General features: G+C 39.2%; 2 protein-coding genes across 2 annotated transcripts; one reads left to right on the top strand and one right to left on the bottom strand.

Moving 5' to 3' along the window:
* The first annotated feature begins 1,000 nt into the window (after positions 1–1,000).
* On the top strand, positions 1,001–1,951 carry LOC133367858 (olfactory receptor 5V1-like). The gene has a single exon (XM_061591947.1). It carries the CDS (start codon positions 1,001–1,003, stop codon positions 1,949–1,951), a length of 951 nt encoding a protein of 316 aa, XP_061447931.1.
* Positions 1,952–5,751: 3,800 nt separating this feature from the next.
* Positions 5,752–15,584, bottom strand: LOC133367857 (olfactory receptor 5AR1-like). Its single transcript, XM_061591946.1, has 3 exons — positions 15,480–15,584; positions 8,167–8,301; positions 5,752–6,747 (listed from the first exon to the last, which is right to left on the bottom strand). Exons 1-3 carry the CDS (start codon positions 15,582–15,584, stop codon positions 5,752–5,754), a joined length of 1,236 nt encoding a protein of 411 aa, XP_061447930.1.
* Positions 15,585–16,710: the final 1,126 nt, after the last annotated feature.

Genomic DNA, 16,710 nt, shown 5'->3' with positions numbered 1-16,710 from the left:
AATGAAAGTTCAGGCATTTGGCGAATCGTGGTAGTGTGTGCTTCTAACAGAATTATGCACAATGTCATTTCTGCCTTTACCCGCTCTCTTATACAAAGACGACTTAGGAGAATCTCTCCTGAAAGGGGGGTGCTTGCAAGAGGTCACATGGTGGGTTTTACCCTATTACACAGGGGTAGAGCAGGACTTAAAAGCCTGCTCCATCCCTGCCTCTCCCGCTTTTGCACTCTTTTTCTACTTGCCCTCCCTTTCTCTATGTAGTACATGCCAGTTGCTGTATAGGGGCTGAGTAGGAGTTTTGTTGATGTTAGATTCGGCTTTTAAGGCTCCTTCTCATTTTGCCTACTTCATACTGCAGGGGTTCTAATTCCAATTGGCTTTTGAAGGAGCTGGGTGCCTGCTTTTGGCATGGGGTTTGGGCAGATGAAGAAATTGGTGGGTAAACAGGAAGTATACTGAGGCATTTGGGGAGTTAAGGGGCACCCATTAGGCAACCACCAGTGCTTTATGCCTGGGGGGAACTGAGGGGGGTGCTCTCATGGAATGATTTGCATAATAGGGTGAATGCCAGGATAGTGGGGCCATGGTGTGCAGGTTGGGTGCATACCCTGGGCTCACTTAGCAAGGAGGGAGGATTATCTTTCCCATATTTGCTAGGGAATCACAACCTTTGGCTGAATTACATATCCAGCGGGCTGGAGGGATATTTCCCTACAGAATGAGACTAGATCCTCATCTGCCTGTACAGTTTGAATTTGGTTAATTTGGTTTAATTGGTCTGCAGGTGCTTCAAATTTGTTATATTTTAATAAATATAACTTTATTCCATCTTTTCTGTCTCAGAAGTTTTCTTTGAGGCGTGGGGGCAATAGCTGATTTATGGTAGTCAATGCATAGTAGCTCTTCAGCTACAATCATAAAGGAGAAATGTTGTTCAAGGGCAAATGCTGCATAACACATAATAAATGCTCTTGTATTTATAATATTCAGATTAAACATCATGAGATCAACCTACTATGAAAATGAAACAGTTATCTTGGAATTTATGCTCCTGGGATTTGTAAATATTACACAAGGAAAGAGCTTCCTTGTCATCCTCTTTTTCACTATATATATTGTCTGCTTCTTAGGAAACTCACTCATAATCACTATGGCTGTGTTCAATCGGACTTTCCACACACCCATGTATTTCTTTCTTGGCAACCTCTCTTTCCTAGACATCTGTTACATCTCTGTGACTGTACCCAAAATGATAGCAGATCTATGTGCTGAATCCCCACACATTTCCTTCATGGGCTGTGCTGCACAGATGTATTTCCTTGTTGCCTTGGTGGGCACTGAGGGATTCCTTCTGGCTTCTATGGCTCTGGACCGCTATTTTGCCATATGCTGTCCATTGGGTTATACCAAACTCATGAGTAAAAATAGCTGCCTCCAGCTAGCTATGATATCCTGGGTTTGTGGCTTCCTCAATTCTTCTCTTCACACAACACTCACATTTCATCTGTCTTTCTGCCAATCTAATGGGATTAGTCATTTTTTCTGTGATACTCCTCCATTGCTGAGTATTTCATGCTCTGACACATCAGCCAATGAAGCTGCCCTTCTCACAGTGGGTGTGTTTGTAGGCCTCAGCCCTTTCTTCTTCACCCTGGTCTCCTACATTTTCATCCTTCATGCCATTTTGAACAACCACCGGAAAGGACAGCGACACAAAGTCATATCCACCTGTGCATCCCACCTTACAGTTGTGATTCTGTTCTATGGGTCTAGCATCTTTACATATGTCTGTCCTACTTCGAGCTATTCCCTGGAACAGGACCAGCTTGTGGGGGTTCTATACAGTATCTTAACCCCAACTCTTAACCCTATCATTTACAGCCTACGGAACAAGGAAATGAAACTGGCTATGAGAACATTTCTCCCAAGAGCATCCTTCCTCAGAAGTTAGGGACTGAAACTACATGTTTTGTGTAAAGACTTGAAGATCAATGGGAGAGTATGGAAATTTTCATTAAGCATACTATTTTGATGTACTTTATGTGGTGGCATGACTTGAGGAACTTACTTAACACTGCATAAGGACAAATGCCTCTATGAGCTGCTATGCTTTGCTTAATTGACATTTTTTTTAAAAAAAAAAATCTCCCCTTGGAACTACTCTGATGTTCTGGTCTTAATGGGCACAGATTTCCAACAGCCCCTACAATAAAATAAATATTGTGCTCTTCCCTGATATTTCTATTCCCAAATCTGCTAGTATTCATCCTTCATGCCATCATTTCAATCTCTTCTGCTCTTTCTTCGAAGACTGTTGTGAGCTTATTATCTGCCTTGAATTCCTTTCCAGTACTGGGTACCCAAACATGCCTTCTAACACTGGTTTATTGCTCTGCCGCTGAGGTACATTCCAGCTAGCTTTTCATTTTGACTACTGCAAGGAGTGGGATTTTCAAAAGAACCTCTGAATGTATTTAATCAGTTTCCCCTCACTTCATTTCAAAAGGGAAATACCTGTATGGGATGTTGTAGAAATATCCTACAGCAGAATCACTTGTAGACTAAAGTGACTGTTGCTATCTGGAGAGGTGCAAGATCACATCGAGTTTCAAGGCTATTGAAAACAATTTTAGCTTGTCTGAAAACTTATTGCTGTTTTTTCCTGAGTAGAAACCTTCAAATGTGCCACAGAATATCAGGATTTCATTTCAGACAAAACTGGTTAAATGATAGGGTTACTCATGTATGCATGCCTAACAGAAGCATATTTTGGGAGCTATTTCATATAACTATCTCCAAACAGGAAATACTTACTGTAGTGGAGAGTAGGTGATTCTATATTTTAAATAAAAATAACTAATAAAGCTTTTGTATCTGGCTTTACACTAAAACAGGAGAGAGAGGGACACAGATTCAACACCCCTGAACTAAAAGATCTGTTCCAATGGGTGATTTGGCAGAAGACCAAGTTATGAGAATTTGAAAATCTGAAAAGTGGTGTGCATTGTGATTTGGTATGAAAAACAGTGGTCTGGGTAGCTGTCCTTAATTGTTCCCTTAGAATTTATTTCCTCAGGCATTTGTTCTTGTGGTGAAATTCTTCTGCAAAAATAGGCCTTTTGCAGATACAATCTCATAAGGAGGACTGTTTTGTATAATGAAGGAATTGGCCTTTATGGTGGTAGCACCTACTCATTGGAATTCCCTCCCATTACATATCAGACAAGCAGGGCCGGCTCCAGGCATGTGGGGGCCCTTGTGCATCAGCTTGCCCTGGCCCCCCAGTGTGTGTGTGCGTGTATGTGTGTGTGTGTGTGCACGCATGCACACGTGCATAGCCTCCCGCTCCCCCCCACAGCCCCCCTACCTGTCTGGGCATTAGCATTGCCCTTAATGAAGGTCTGTTTTAGCATTGCCCTTAATGAAGATGGCATCTGCAGTTTCCCTAAGGGGAATGAAGCCTCCGCCACCATCTTTGTTGATGGCACATGTGTGTGCTATGCGCGCACATCTCTGCCATCAACTAAGATGGCAGCAGCAGCTTCAGTACCTTAGGGAAGCTGTGGCCGCCATCTTCATTAAGGGCAATGCTAAAAAGCCAGCTTACAGGTAAGTGGGGGGCATGGGGGGCACAGATCGCAGAAGGGGGGCGGAGGGCCCCTCAGGGGCTCCTGTAGCTCTGGGGCCCTCGGGCCAGTGCCCAACCTGGCCACCCTTTAGAACCGGCCCTGCAGATAAGCACAGTTTTTTCAGCATCTATTGAAAATATTCCTTTTTCAACAAGCCTTTTAAGTGGAGATCGTTATCCCAGTCTTTATTTGTATTGGATATGAAATTCTTTATTATTGTTGTTGTTAGTCACCTAATACCAAATGGTTTCTAGATAACTTACAACAGATTTAAAACATACACAGATTTACGACATGAATCATAAACACACACAATCAATAAAACACATCAATATGTTAAAAGCCATACATAATAATCAATAAAAACTTAAAACCCAGAATGAAGAGGAAGGTCTTTGGCTGGCTCTTAAAGATGGATAGATAATATCCCAGGCATGCCTCCCTGGGGAGAGCATTCCACAGTCAGAGAGCAACCATTGCAAAGACCCATTCTCATGTTGCCACCATTTGAGATTCATGTGGACGGGGCACATGGAGAAGGAACTATGGTGACAAATGCAGGATACTGATCAGTTCCTATGAGGAGAGGCAGCCCTTCCTATATTGAGGTCCTGAGCTAATAAGGCTTTATAGATCAAAACCAGTACTTTGAAGTGAGCCTGGAAATGTATTAGTAGCCAGTGCAGATGTGCCAAAATATATTTGTTTTGTTTGTTGATGTTTTGATATATTTTTATGGCATTTTTATTTTTCAAAGCTTTGGGATGTTTCATGGGAAGCAATTCATAAAGGAAATGAAAATAAAAGAACATGCACATTGGTAGTTCACAGAGGAAGATGGTATATGTACGATAATGTAATATGTAAAATATATAAGCATGTGAATACCATATTTAAAATTCCAGTTTAAATATAGGAAGAGGGAAGCTTTGAGTTGTCACTGAACATTCAGGAACCAGAACTGTAAAATATATCAACATTATTCTACATATTACAAACGTATGGGTTATACTTGCTAACACATTTTTCACATCAACTTATGATAACGGAAGACACTCCTGCTCATGGCTGGAAGCTTTCCAGAAACATATCAGGATCCACTCTATGGTCAATGGAGGCTGAATGCCATTCATTATTGAATATGCTCAGTGACAGATGCTTTGACACCACATCCCTACAACACCAGTTTCATCTTTAGTTGATATTATACAGAGTATGCAAGCAGAAAAACCATATTGACCAAAATTGGGCAACATACACCACACTGAATCATATCTCTTTAATGTACATAATATGCATGGCTACACTGGCTTCATCCTCAAGCAGGTCACAGACAACTGAAGTTTCACTGATCACTGAACATCTACAGAAAAAGAAGGATCTGCAAAGTTGAGGAAAGGCTGTGAATAGAAACCAAGATGGTGTGGAGCAGATGACCAGGATCCCCAGGACCACTAGGAGCCTTGTGTCAGACCATGACATTAATAGTAATGGAGAGATGAGCCATGTAGTAGTAGTAGTGGTTCCCATAGCAGTCTAGATTTCTCAAGCCTGTATGACTTGTGACCCACCAATCTGAGCTCAGCCCATCAGACATCGACATATACCTTCTGCAGTGCCCACAGGGTCTCTTCCTCATGTTAAAATTAGATGTGAAATAAGAATTCTATTGCAGGCATTAGAATAGGCTGTGATGTGTGTTTGGTTGTGGTGTCCACAACGGATTTCAGGTTTGCTAACGTGCCCAAGGGGCAAAAACATTGGCAAATGCAACTTAGCCATTAAAATTATTACAAATATATTTTACATTTTGTACTCTACCAAAGCTTGGAGATGGTTTATTAAGCAAACAATACTTTTTCCTTGATCAAGCTAAGCAGATCTCAGGCTATTCTGTGCTTTGACAGACAATTCCCTAGGCGTTCCATAGAAGTTGCCAAATACTGTATATAAGTGTAAAAGTATTTAATTCTAGTTACAATATAGACAATAAATGACAAGTCTTTATCCATGTTTTCCTTGGATCACTTTTCATCCATTCAGCTAAACCCCTTTTAGTAGACTGAAATTACCCAATGAAAGGTAGATTTTGGAATATTGTTGAGCCAACTTTTATAAAGTATTAACCTCCGCTAAACCCATGCTTCTGTATCTGAGATGTTTGTTTTCCAAGACAGAATCTCCTAAAAATCATTTTTTCCAAAGCTTTTTTGACATCTTCATTTCTCAGACTGTAGATGACTGGGTTGAGCATAGGGGTTACCACACTATAGATAAAAGAGACCACCTTGTTAGTTTCCATTGAGTGCTGGCCTGCAGGGTTGACATATATGAAGATTACTGTTCCATAGTAGAGTGTTACTACAGTCAGGTGGGCAGTGCAGGTGGAAAAGGCCTTCTGCCGTCCCTTTGTTGAAGACATTCTCAGAAGGGTTGCCAGGATGCAGGCATAAGAAAGCATGGTCAACAGAAAAGTGCCTAATACTATGACTGCTGAATTGATGAAGATGATGGTTCTGCTGATGTAGGTGTTAGTACATGACAGGCTGAGCAGTGGTGGGACATCACAGAAGAAATGGTTGATGATGTTGCCACAGAAGTGCAGCCTGCTAACTAAGATGGTAGATGGGCAAGGATTTAGGAATCCAGTCACCCAGGAACCTAAGGCTAAGTAGACACATATTTTGTTGCACATCAGTATTGGGTATCTCAGTGGGTTGCATATGGCCACATAACGATCATAAGCCATGACAGCAAGTAGGAAACACTCTGTGGAACCCAGAAAGAAGAAGAAATATGACTGTGCAAGACATGCTGTAAGAGAGATAGCCTTAGCTCTTCCTAAGGATATTGCTAGAAGTTTAGGGAGAGTGACTGAGGTATAACCAATCTCCAGGACAGCAAGGTTGCTCAGGAAGAAGTACATAGGTGTGTGGAGACTTGACTCTGTCTTTAGTGTGATGAGCAGGATGATGTTTCCCGAAAGAGTAAGGAGATAAATGAGAAGGAATATTATGAAGTATATAACTTGTAACTTCTTGGTACCTGTGAATCCAGCAATGATGAAAGTTGTTACTTCTGTATAATTTAATTTCTCCAAGACTATGTCGTCTTCCATCTAGAAAACAAACAAGAATAAGCAAAATTCTGGAAATACATTGGCAGTGATAGTGATAGTGGGTCATATGAAAAGTAATGCTGAATAATACTGGCAATATTTAAAACTGTGAAAATGCTGTATGCACACCTTAACAGTTGCATTTCAAATGAACTTTTAATTATTATTATTATAAATGTATTTTAATGACATTTCAAGTGAAATGGTGTGAATTTGGAGGTTCTTGTTTGGCTGAAACATCTGAGAAATTACAAGAAGAACAATGAAGAGTTTTCAGAAGAGACTGTCCCAACCAAAGACACACACTCCTTTGAAGAATTCATTCTGCAAACTCACATAGTTGATCAAATAGACTAAATAGTTGATTGAATCAGAATGTAATAATGTTAGCTATGTCTGCTTTATATGCAATATATTGCAATATTTTGCTCAGCACAATAACAAATGTTGGCAATGATATCAGACAATGATGATGAGATCCTTTAAGATAGCATCTTTCCTTAACATCTTAAAAATAACATTTTACACTGTGCCAATCTCACCATTGCCTCCCCTCTCTCCCAGTAAGAAGCAGTGATTCACTTGCCAGGTGATCAGGTAAGTATCTCCACTCCACCTCACCATCCACTACTGGCCAGAGCCTTTTCCATATGCATGTAACCAAGGCTTTGCAGGCATAACACCATAGCTAGCTCCTTCTGCTGTATCTCCTACTACTTGAAATCCTTTATAAAAATGAGCACCTCTGAAGAAATTGGCTACTAAATGCCTCACTATTTTTCAAAAAAGAAGTGACAAAAAAGTTCATCTCCCTACAACAATAATAAAATAAATTGTAATATCTACAAATGCATTAAGCAAAAGCATAGATTATGAACCGCTCACACGTCAGTGTTCAGTTTACAGAAGGGAAGAGCAACCCAGGGTGCTTAAATCTCCAAAACTGTCTAGATCTCCAGGTTCAAATATCAGGCATGAGAGAAATAAACCTACTCAATATCTTTCAGCTGTTTTCCTGTAATATGACAGAAATACAGCTCCCTTTATGTTCTGTGAACTTTATTCAAAATGATACAAGGTATGCAGTGCTGGCTGTAGAATTTTAGGGTACATTGAGTAAGGCAAGGTATCTCAGAGGGGTCTTTTTACCTGAATGAGGTGGGCCATTCAATTCTTTTAAAATTATTTTACACTGCTCGCAGCCCTCATGGCTGAACTGTGCAAAGTCACAATGGCAGCAGTGTTTGGGTGACTGATCTTTTGGCACTATTAAGGCCTGAAGATCTTTATGCTGTTTTGAACCAGCCATGACCAGAGGCAGGATGCTATATGTTAAACGGCCAGTTTTGTAGAGGTGATACTAAAGAGCTTAGGGTGGCAAATGTCAATGGACCACTATTGCTGAGAAACAAAGCATACCTTCTTTGGACTGGGCTGCTTAGCAGCAGAAAAACCAAATATCACAAGAACAGTGGTTTTCTCACTTTGTTCTCTGTAATGTATTCCACCTTCTTGCTGAAGCTCTGCCTTGCATGGACTGAAGATAAAATTCATCTGGAACAAAAAATGTCTTTAATGGTTCCAAAAGTATATGTTAATAATTCATGGGGGAGATGGAAAGATTTTTAAAAACAACAACAGATCTAGTAAATTAATATAAAATGAGTGCAATGAATGAATGAATGAATGATTCTTTATTTTTACCCTGCCCTTTTTCCAAAACTGGAACTCAGGGCGGCTTACAAATAAAAACTACACATAGGTAAAAAACATACAAAAATATGCAATTGAAACAGAATTAAACTATTCGTAACATTAAAATCATGAAACATACACTTAAGATACTAAAACAATTTAAAACATTAAGAATAGGACCATAGAACAATACAACAGACCTTATGAAGCCCTATCTTAAACATCTTCTAGTCCAAAAGCCTGTCAGAATAAAAAAGTATTTGCCTGCCGACAGCAGGATAGCAAGGAAGGGGCCATTCGTGCTTCCCTAGAAAGAGAGTTCCAGAACCTGGGGGCAGCCACCGAGAAGGCCCTAGAGATAGGGCCCCACCAATCACGCTTGCGAAGGTGTTGGGACTGAGAGATGTCCTCTACACTTTCTTTCAGTCTGATTGGGTGCTTGTTTGAAGTTTACTGAAATATCTCAGTATTTTTGTTTATCTCTCCTGAGAGCCAATAGATTTAGCAGTTGAGGGAATAAGAAAAAGAAAAATATAATTGAGCTAGCATAGAGTAGTGACTGAGGACCAAAACCAGATTCAATTGCATCGCTTCCATTAACTTCTTAGTCTTTATCAAAATTGTTGCACCATGTCTGAACATTCCATTCAAAAATTCCCAAGGTAGGTAACATAATAAAAATCCAATATAATGTATTTAAAAACAACAGGACAACATAAAATCATCAGCAACTCAAGAAGATGTTAGACCAATTGATATTAGGAATAGAAATACAAATTAGAGTCCAAGAAATATAATTACCATCATATATAAGCAAGTTCTCCCCACATATAAAGAAGAACAGGGAATCTTGTTTTAACACTGAACCTAGGGATGGAGGGAGAATTCATTTGGTGATTCTGTCTGACATACTTAAACTTGCTTACTGATTGGAACACAAGCCCCAATCAGTTTGCACACTTCTCTGCATTTTGCAATGTATTTAGTAGTGTTAAAAGTGGACAGATATATATAGATATAGATATAGATATAGATAGATATAGATATAGATATATATAACAGATGCATATTTTGCTGGTGAATGCTTTAAAAACTGTGTTATTTAAGGCACAAATGTGTGTTTCCTGTAACAAGTGCAGAAAACTACTTACAAAATGTGTGTAATGGTACAGAATTAGACAGAATGGGATGCAATGCCACACAATGGGAATGGAGCTACAAATGAGTGTTAGTGAGACCAAAAGGAAGGACATTAGTTATTTTGCCCATCTATAAGCAAACCTTCTTCTTCCTGTCCCTTCCTTTCCTTCAGTCCATTGCTCTGATATTATACAGCCACAAGAGTGGTTGTATACTATACTCGGCATGGATTTTTTTGCATTCCGCAATGCTAAATTGAAAATACCCCAATGCCATTCTGATACATCCCATAAGGTCATTTCAAAACAAAACCTTACAAAACGTATAGTCCTAAACTCAGAAACACTTGCTTGACAACCTTCTACATTTGCATGGTGATACGCAAAAGAGTAAGAGAGAATTGGAAGTTCAATGTGTAAAAAGAGAAAGAAAACCCCCAGACTCCTTTTGGACTTTTTTCTGTCAGATAATTTGTTGAAATTAATTAAAAATCAGCCATGTTCACAGAGTATCTGTAATCCTATTACTGAGCTTGACCCATACTCTGACCTTCATCTTCTGCAGTTTTAAAGTTTAAAAAATGTCTGGCTGATTTTTAATTAATTTAAGAAATTTTGGCTTGAACTCAATGATAATGTTGGGCATGCTCAGTAAGAACCAACTGTCAAGTGTTCTAAAAGCCAGACTCACCGCTGCTGGGTTTGCCTAATCAGGGGGCCACACCACCACACCACTATTTCACTTTAGACAGTCATGGCTTCCCCGAAAGAATCCTGGGAAGTATAGTTTGTGAAGGGGGGGGTTCCGGTTCCGGTTAGCAGCGTTTGGTGAGCTCTTCGTCTCTATCTAGGTAGCGGCAGTAAATTTACTCCTTAAATATATTTTTCAACTCTAAAACTTGCACTTTCAAGCTATAATTTTTCGTCTTAGAAGATAAAGACTCTTTATGACCTCTTTTCCTTACTTTACGCCCACGCATAAAAGAAGAATCTTGGCGATTAACTGCCTCACTTTGATGCCATTTCCTTCATTACCTTGTCTTCTCTCAGACAACATAGTTGAGATAAGACGTAATGGTATTGACAAGAAATGTGAGGAAAACTCTAATTCCCCCTCCTCCCTTGGAGTGCTTAACTGAAAATGACAAGCCAAAGCCAAAGAAGAAAAAGAATAAGACAATACAGATCCCCTCTTCGTCATCCCATCCGAACGTAGTTTCTTCCCACAAGATTAAGGGGCAACAAACAATTACCAAATATTTTATACCTCTATCCCAAATGCGAGCTGGACAATTTTGCCAACAAACCACATATCCTCAAATGGACTGGTCTTTACCACTTAAAGGCTTCTCTCATAGCCTGAAAAGTGATTTGCCGATAACGAACTTGGCTGAAGAAATAGCACAGGCAGACAACCAAACATCTACAACCTTAACTCCATCTACAATCCTTAAAGGGGAAACGTTGTGCCCAGCTGTTCCTTATCAAAACAACTTTCTGAATGCAATCTCTCAAGTGAAAATGGGAAAGTTATATGAGTGCCATCCAGAGCCAACTGTTTCCCTACCCTGTGCTAAGGAAAATGAAGCTCCACCTAACAAAAATTTGCAACAACAGGATACCCTTGTTTTGGATGATACTACACCCTATCCAATCTTAAAGGAGGATATCAATGGCCTGTCTCTGAGAGGTTGGCTTCTAATGTTGGCAACAGACCTTGAACATATAAAAGTCTATATGATCGAATGCAACTCACTTTTAACAACGGTAGTCACTTTACAAAAAGCTCTTCAAACAACAGCCTTGCCTATTACCCAGACGCACATGGATAAATCTTCAGGTCACATAGTTGCCAACCAACAGAAAACTGCCCAGACTAAGAGACGTCGCCCGATTTGCAAAACAAAAAAGACCAAAAACATGAAATCAAAAAAACTGTCACGCAATAATGGGATGAATTTTAAGAGACTCTTTAACTTACTAGACAATCTGGATGAAGAGAAACGAACTAAAACAAAACAGAGTCAAACAAAACGCACTGAAAAGGAGTGCACTAAAACAATTCCAGATGATGACTCACGAGCTGTTACATTACAATTTAAAAAGACGACACAGGACACTTCCCCTCTCCCTATTCCAACGCCTTACATCCCTTGCCAGGATCCCTGGATGGATGTTTTATATGAGGCACAGTCAAAACAAAATCATTCGTCTTTAAAGTTGCAGTCCCAATGGAATCTTATTCTTGTCAGAAATAAGTTGGTCCTTGAAAATTATCCTAAGCGACTTCCGGGAAGGGTGACTTAGCCTGTGCCTGCTTTTGAGACGGGCTCCTGCCTCAAAAGAAGCTTATTCAGATATATCAGTCAGTTTTTTCTTTTTTTTTTTGACTGATTAAACTTCTCCCGGGTAGGGAGAAACGAAGAGATTAACCTCAAAGCCTATTTTTGTTGGGACGACCAGATCTCATTAATTTATGGGACGAGGTCCAGCCGACGAAGGTGGGACGGATTTTTAACAGCAAGCTCTATCTGATAAAGCGAACGTTCACCTTATCTTCTAAGAGAGAACGCACTAACAGGCAAGCACCCTTCTTTCTATATTTTTCTTTTACTTGACTTAAATTGTTGCTGTTTAAAAGAGATTTGCCAGATTGATCAGTTTTTGACATCTCACTGGGGAGCCATAACTTCTCTCTGCTACGCACTAATTAATAGCTTATCTCTGTTTTTGTTGCAAAAAGCTGTCCTGGATTTGCATTCTAAAGATATACACAGAAGAGGGATTTCTATTCCAGATTTTTATTTTGAAAAATATTATACTGTTTTGAGACTACTCTCTTTTTGGTCTATTTTATTTTGACGAATCTGTTTCTTGACGATTGCCATTAATTGTTTCGATCCTGGGAACTGCATTTTGTTTACTTAACTATTGGAGAGATAAGGCTGTCTGCTCTGTTTATACTGTGATGTCACCAAGTTTGGAGTATTAACCCAATTGTTGCTGAAATAAGAAGTGGTTTTCCTATATTTTTCTTTTAAAATGGCAATTAAGAAAGTGGCTGAAAATCTGGAAATAACTATGTTTCAGAAAATAATGGATGAGATTGAGATAATGAAAATTGAATTGAGTAAAATGAAGCAGGAGATTAAAGATATAAGGGTCCCTGTGAGAGAGGTGACCCTGGAAGGGGTCCCTGTGAGAGAGGAGACCCCGGAGATTGGAACAGGGGTCCCTGTGAGAGAGGTGACCCTGGAGACTGGAATAGGGGTCCCTGTGAGAGAGGAGATCCCGGAGATTGGAACCAACGTGGAACAGGAACAAGATTTGGAGTCTATGGACTTTAGAAATAAAATCTATTGTTTGGAACTCAATGTTATCTCTGAAGAAATGAATGAAGATTCTAGAGATAAAGTTATCAATGGCATGGATAATCTTCTGGACTGGAATGATGTGATGGAGCCCAATATAGAGAAAATCTATGGAATTAACTGCAGCCATGTGACAATGGAAAAACTTTTAAGAGATGACCCAGTGTATTTTGAAAAAAAGAACAGAGATATGATTTTACAGCAGTATTTCAGCAACCTATTCAGAATGGATGGCAAGAAAATATTTGGGATAGAGGTAATCCCCATCAGACTCTTACTATATGACTATGGCTTTGACAGCAAGATTATTATGGAATACTGATAATGGAAGATTGGATATTGAAATTACTGGACTTAACAAGACTACTGAAGATGGAAGATGGAAAATGGAACTAATAGAGATAATAGAACAATGGCTACTGAAATTATTGAACCTAACAGATTCTGATGTGATGGATTAATTGAAATGTTTATTTTGACTATGGTTATGACAATAAGATTATCATAATTAGTAATGAGATGGATTAATCGATATGCTTATCTGGAAAAAAAAATTGATAGATATATTTCTTAAAGAATTGAAACCTCTCTTTGACTTTTTGTGGAAAGAATAAAGTAATGTTTATGAGATTTGATGATTAAGTAAGATAACTACTGGAGGAAAGTGATTTTATAATATGACTTAAGAGACAGGATTGTTATATATTATAGACTTATAACTGATTTGATCTTTGACAAATGGGAAGTCAATATTTTACTCTTTATTTTTTATTTTTGTTTTTTTTTTCTTTTTTTCTTTTTGTTTAACTATTTTTGATTTTGTTTTTTGTCTTTGAATGTTTTATGATTTTGTCTTGTATGTTTTATGAAAATCTGAATAAAAATTATTGAAAAAAAAAAAAAAGAAAATTATCCTAAGCCTTGGGGCCATATAAAGCCAACTGCTAGAAAGCAACATCTGATTGATACTTTATATTACACGCTACCTCAGCCAATAAATATATATATAAATATACAGGACATTGACCATATCGATTATCTCTATTTTAACAACATTAAGGCTCGAGCGGTGGTTACTTTCCACTCTCAAGGAAAAGCCAACCTGATTTGGTCTAACAAAGAGGCACTAGCAAAATTGGATATTCGTATCCTTCGCTTCTTCAAAAATTTAGCATCACCCATGGCTCTACAGACACATTCCTATTTTACTCAAGGACAATTCCTCCCACAAGACCATATGCCATCGGATCCTCTGATAACTTTTAATGCTCAACCTAATTCTGAAGAAAGAATAACCCTCCAAAATGATACAGATTTCCAGAGTCTGATTAAAGAAGAGCAGAGCCCTTTTTATGCTCATAAAAGAGTCTCTCTGATACAAAAGAGTCTACAAAATCTGACTCCTAAGTTGGAGGTGATCGAAATAGTTGACTTGCGTGAGAATGACCCCCCTGGAACTTCTCGGTTAAGTTCCAGACATACTTCTACAATCTCACATAACAGACAGAAGGATGTACCGTTTGACCCTCCTCTGGACGAGGAACAATCCTTAATCTAATCATTCGGCTTTCTCCCAAGTCTAGAAAGGGATAACATTTTAAATAGTTTGGTACAACTTTCTCTTCGCCTATCAGTCATCCACGAGTATTTAGAAGGGTCTCCTCACAACTCCTCAGAGGATATAAAGGAGGAAGCTGAGAAACAGGAAATACAAAAGAGAATGGGCCATCCTCTGTTTCTAACTCATCAACCGGCTTTGGTATCTAATATTGTACCTAACATGTCTTCACCAGCTCGGACATCGTTTGGACCAAGGAGGGAAAACTGTTTAAACATATCAAATAATTCGATGTTAACATCTAATACAAACTGACAACTTATGCTAGTGTCATGGAATGTTATGGGATGGCTTAACAAAATAAGTGATGATGATTTTATTTCTTTTCTTCAACAATTTAAAATAATATGTTTGCAAGAAACCTGGATAACTAAGGATACACAGATGTCTCTTCCCGGCTTTCGAGCCTTTTCCTTACCGGCAAACAAACCAAATTCCAAAGGTAGAGGAAGTGGTGGCCTCTGTATTTTTATATCTGATGACTTACCTGTGAATATCAATGTCTTAAGTCCTGACTGTGATTATTTAGTTCAGGGGCTGAGGATTACTGGTCCGGTGACAGGTGCTCTTATTATTATAAATGTCTATCTACCCCCGCATAAGGCTAGGATTATAAATACGGATAATATATGGAATCAACTATCGGCCTTTCTAGCGACGCTGGAATGTTTATTTCCTACCTATAAAACGATTCTTTGCGGGGATTTTAATGCTAGGAAGGGCCCTGGTTGTCTAGATGACTTTTCAACTAATCACAGACCGCCTCCTTCCCCCTCTCCAAACGCTAGATCTTCTTGTGTCCAGATTACAAATAAACAAGGCCTGAGGTTAATAGAATTAATATATGAACATCATCTACTGTGCCTACATGGTTCTTATTTAGACCACTCTAATGGTACACTTACCTACCTTAACAGCCGAGGAGCCAGCATGATCGACTATATAATGATTTCGACCATGCTGGCCCGTGTAGTTCATAGGTTCTCGTTTCTTGATAGAACCGAAAGTGATCATTTTCCTTTGCTATTGGTATTACAGCTGGTTCAACCTCTGTCCCTACCGGCTTTGCCATCTTTGAACGGCCTCCAGTTAGCAGAACGTAGAATTCGGTGGTCTCTAAATTTACATACTTTAACGACCCAGTTATTCAGAAATAACTTTCTTGTTGAAATTCGTCAAGCGGTCATAGACTCGAAGTTAGACGCCCTTGAAGCATACCACCAGATTATAGTATTGTTTAAACCTTTACTAACCAAGGATGCTTCTGTAAATACCACTCACCATAGAAAGGAAAATTGGTTTGATTTTGACTGCAAAATAGCGAAACGCCAGTTATCTAAATACACACAGATTACGATAAGAGATCCTTCTCAATTTAACCATGATCATCTCCGACGCCTACGAACCTCATATAAGGAGCTAATTAGACAAAAAAAGGAGCTGTTTGCCAGAGCCCAGTGGCTACGGCTCACTCAAGCACAGTTGGAAGGCAATGACCGTTTGTTTTGGGAGCTGGGAGCCAGAGGTACTGGTGATTATAAACAATACACCACAAGCCAAATATCTCCTTCAACGTGGAGTGACCATTTCACCAAACTCTATGAAGCACCGATAACTTTTAACGTGCTTCCCCAATTATATAAAGAGGTCAAAAATACTACCTGGCCCCCCGTTACGCCAGCCCAGGTTAGTTCACTTATTGCCTCCTTAAAAAGAGGCAAGGCTCCCGGAGAAGATATGATCCCTCCTGAGCTTTTTACCAACTTTCCCGAGTGGTGGGTCCCTATCCTGGCTAAATTATTCACAAGAATTAATAACACAGGGGTCATTCCAGCTGGCTGGAAATAGAGCATAGTCATACCTGTCTTTAAGAAAGGAACAAAAGACGATCCAAATAACTACAGACCTATTAGTCTACTTGACATAGGAGCCAAACTATATAATAAGCTCCTATTAACAAAATTAGAAGACTAGGAAGCAGAAAGTTCAATTATAGCACCAGAACAAGCAGGGTTCCAAAAGGGACAATGTACTTTAGATCACTGTGCTACCCTACTTTTCCTGGCTAGACAGTCAATAATGGGTCCTACTAAACATCTTTACGCCGCGTTTGTCGATCTCGCAGCGGCTTTTGATTCTA

The sequence above is a fragment of the Rhineura floridana genome, chromosome 11 (assembly GCF_030035675.1).
Source record: "Rhineura floridana isolate rRhiFlo1 chromosome 11, rRhiFlo1.hap2, whole genome shotgun sequence".
Classification (NCBI taxonomy): Eukaryota; Metazoa; Chordata; class Lepidosauria; order Squamata; family Rhineuridae; genus Rhineura; species Rhineura floridana.
Note: the sequence above shows the minus strand (reverse complement) of the source record. Positions and strands in the feature narration are given on the sequence as shown.

Coding starts and splice junctions, on each gene's coding strand:
- LOC133367858 (XM_061591947.1), top strand. CDS start 1,001: ATGAGATCAACCTACTATGAAAATGAAACAGTTATCTTGGAATTTATG.
- LOC133367857 (XM_061591946.1), bottom strand. CDS start 15,584: ATGATCACTTTCGGTTCTATCAAGAAACGAGAACCTATGAACTACACG. Junction 8,302..15,479: donor CTGGCTCCTCGGCTGTTAAG/GTAGGTAAGTGT, acceptor TTTTTGTTCCAG/ATGAATTTTATCTTCAGTCC. Junction 6,748..8,166: donor AGCAGCCCAGTCCAAAGAAG/GTATGCTTTGTT, acceptor TTTGTTTTCTAG/ATGGAAGACGACATAGTCTT.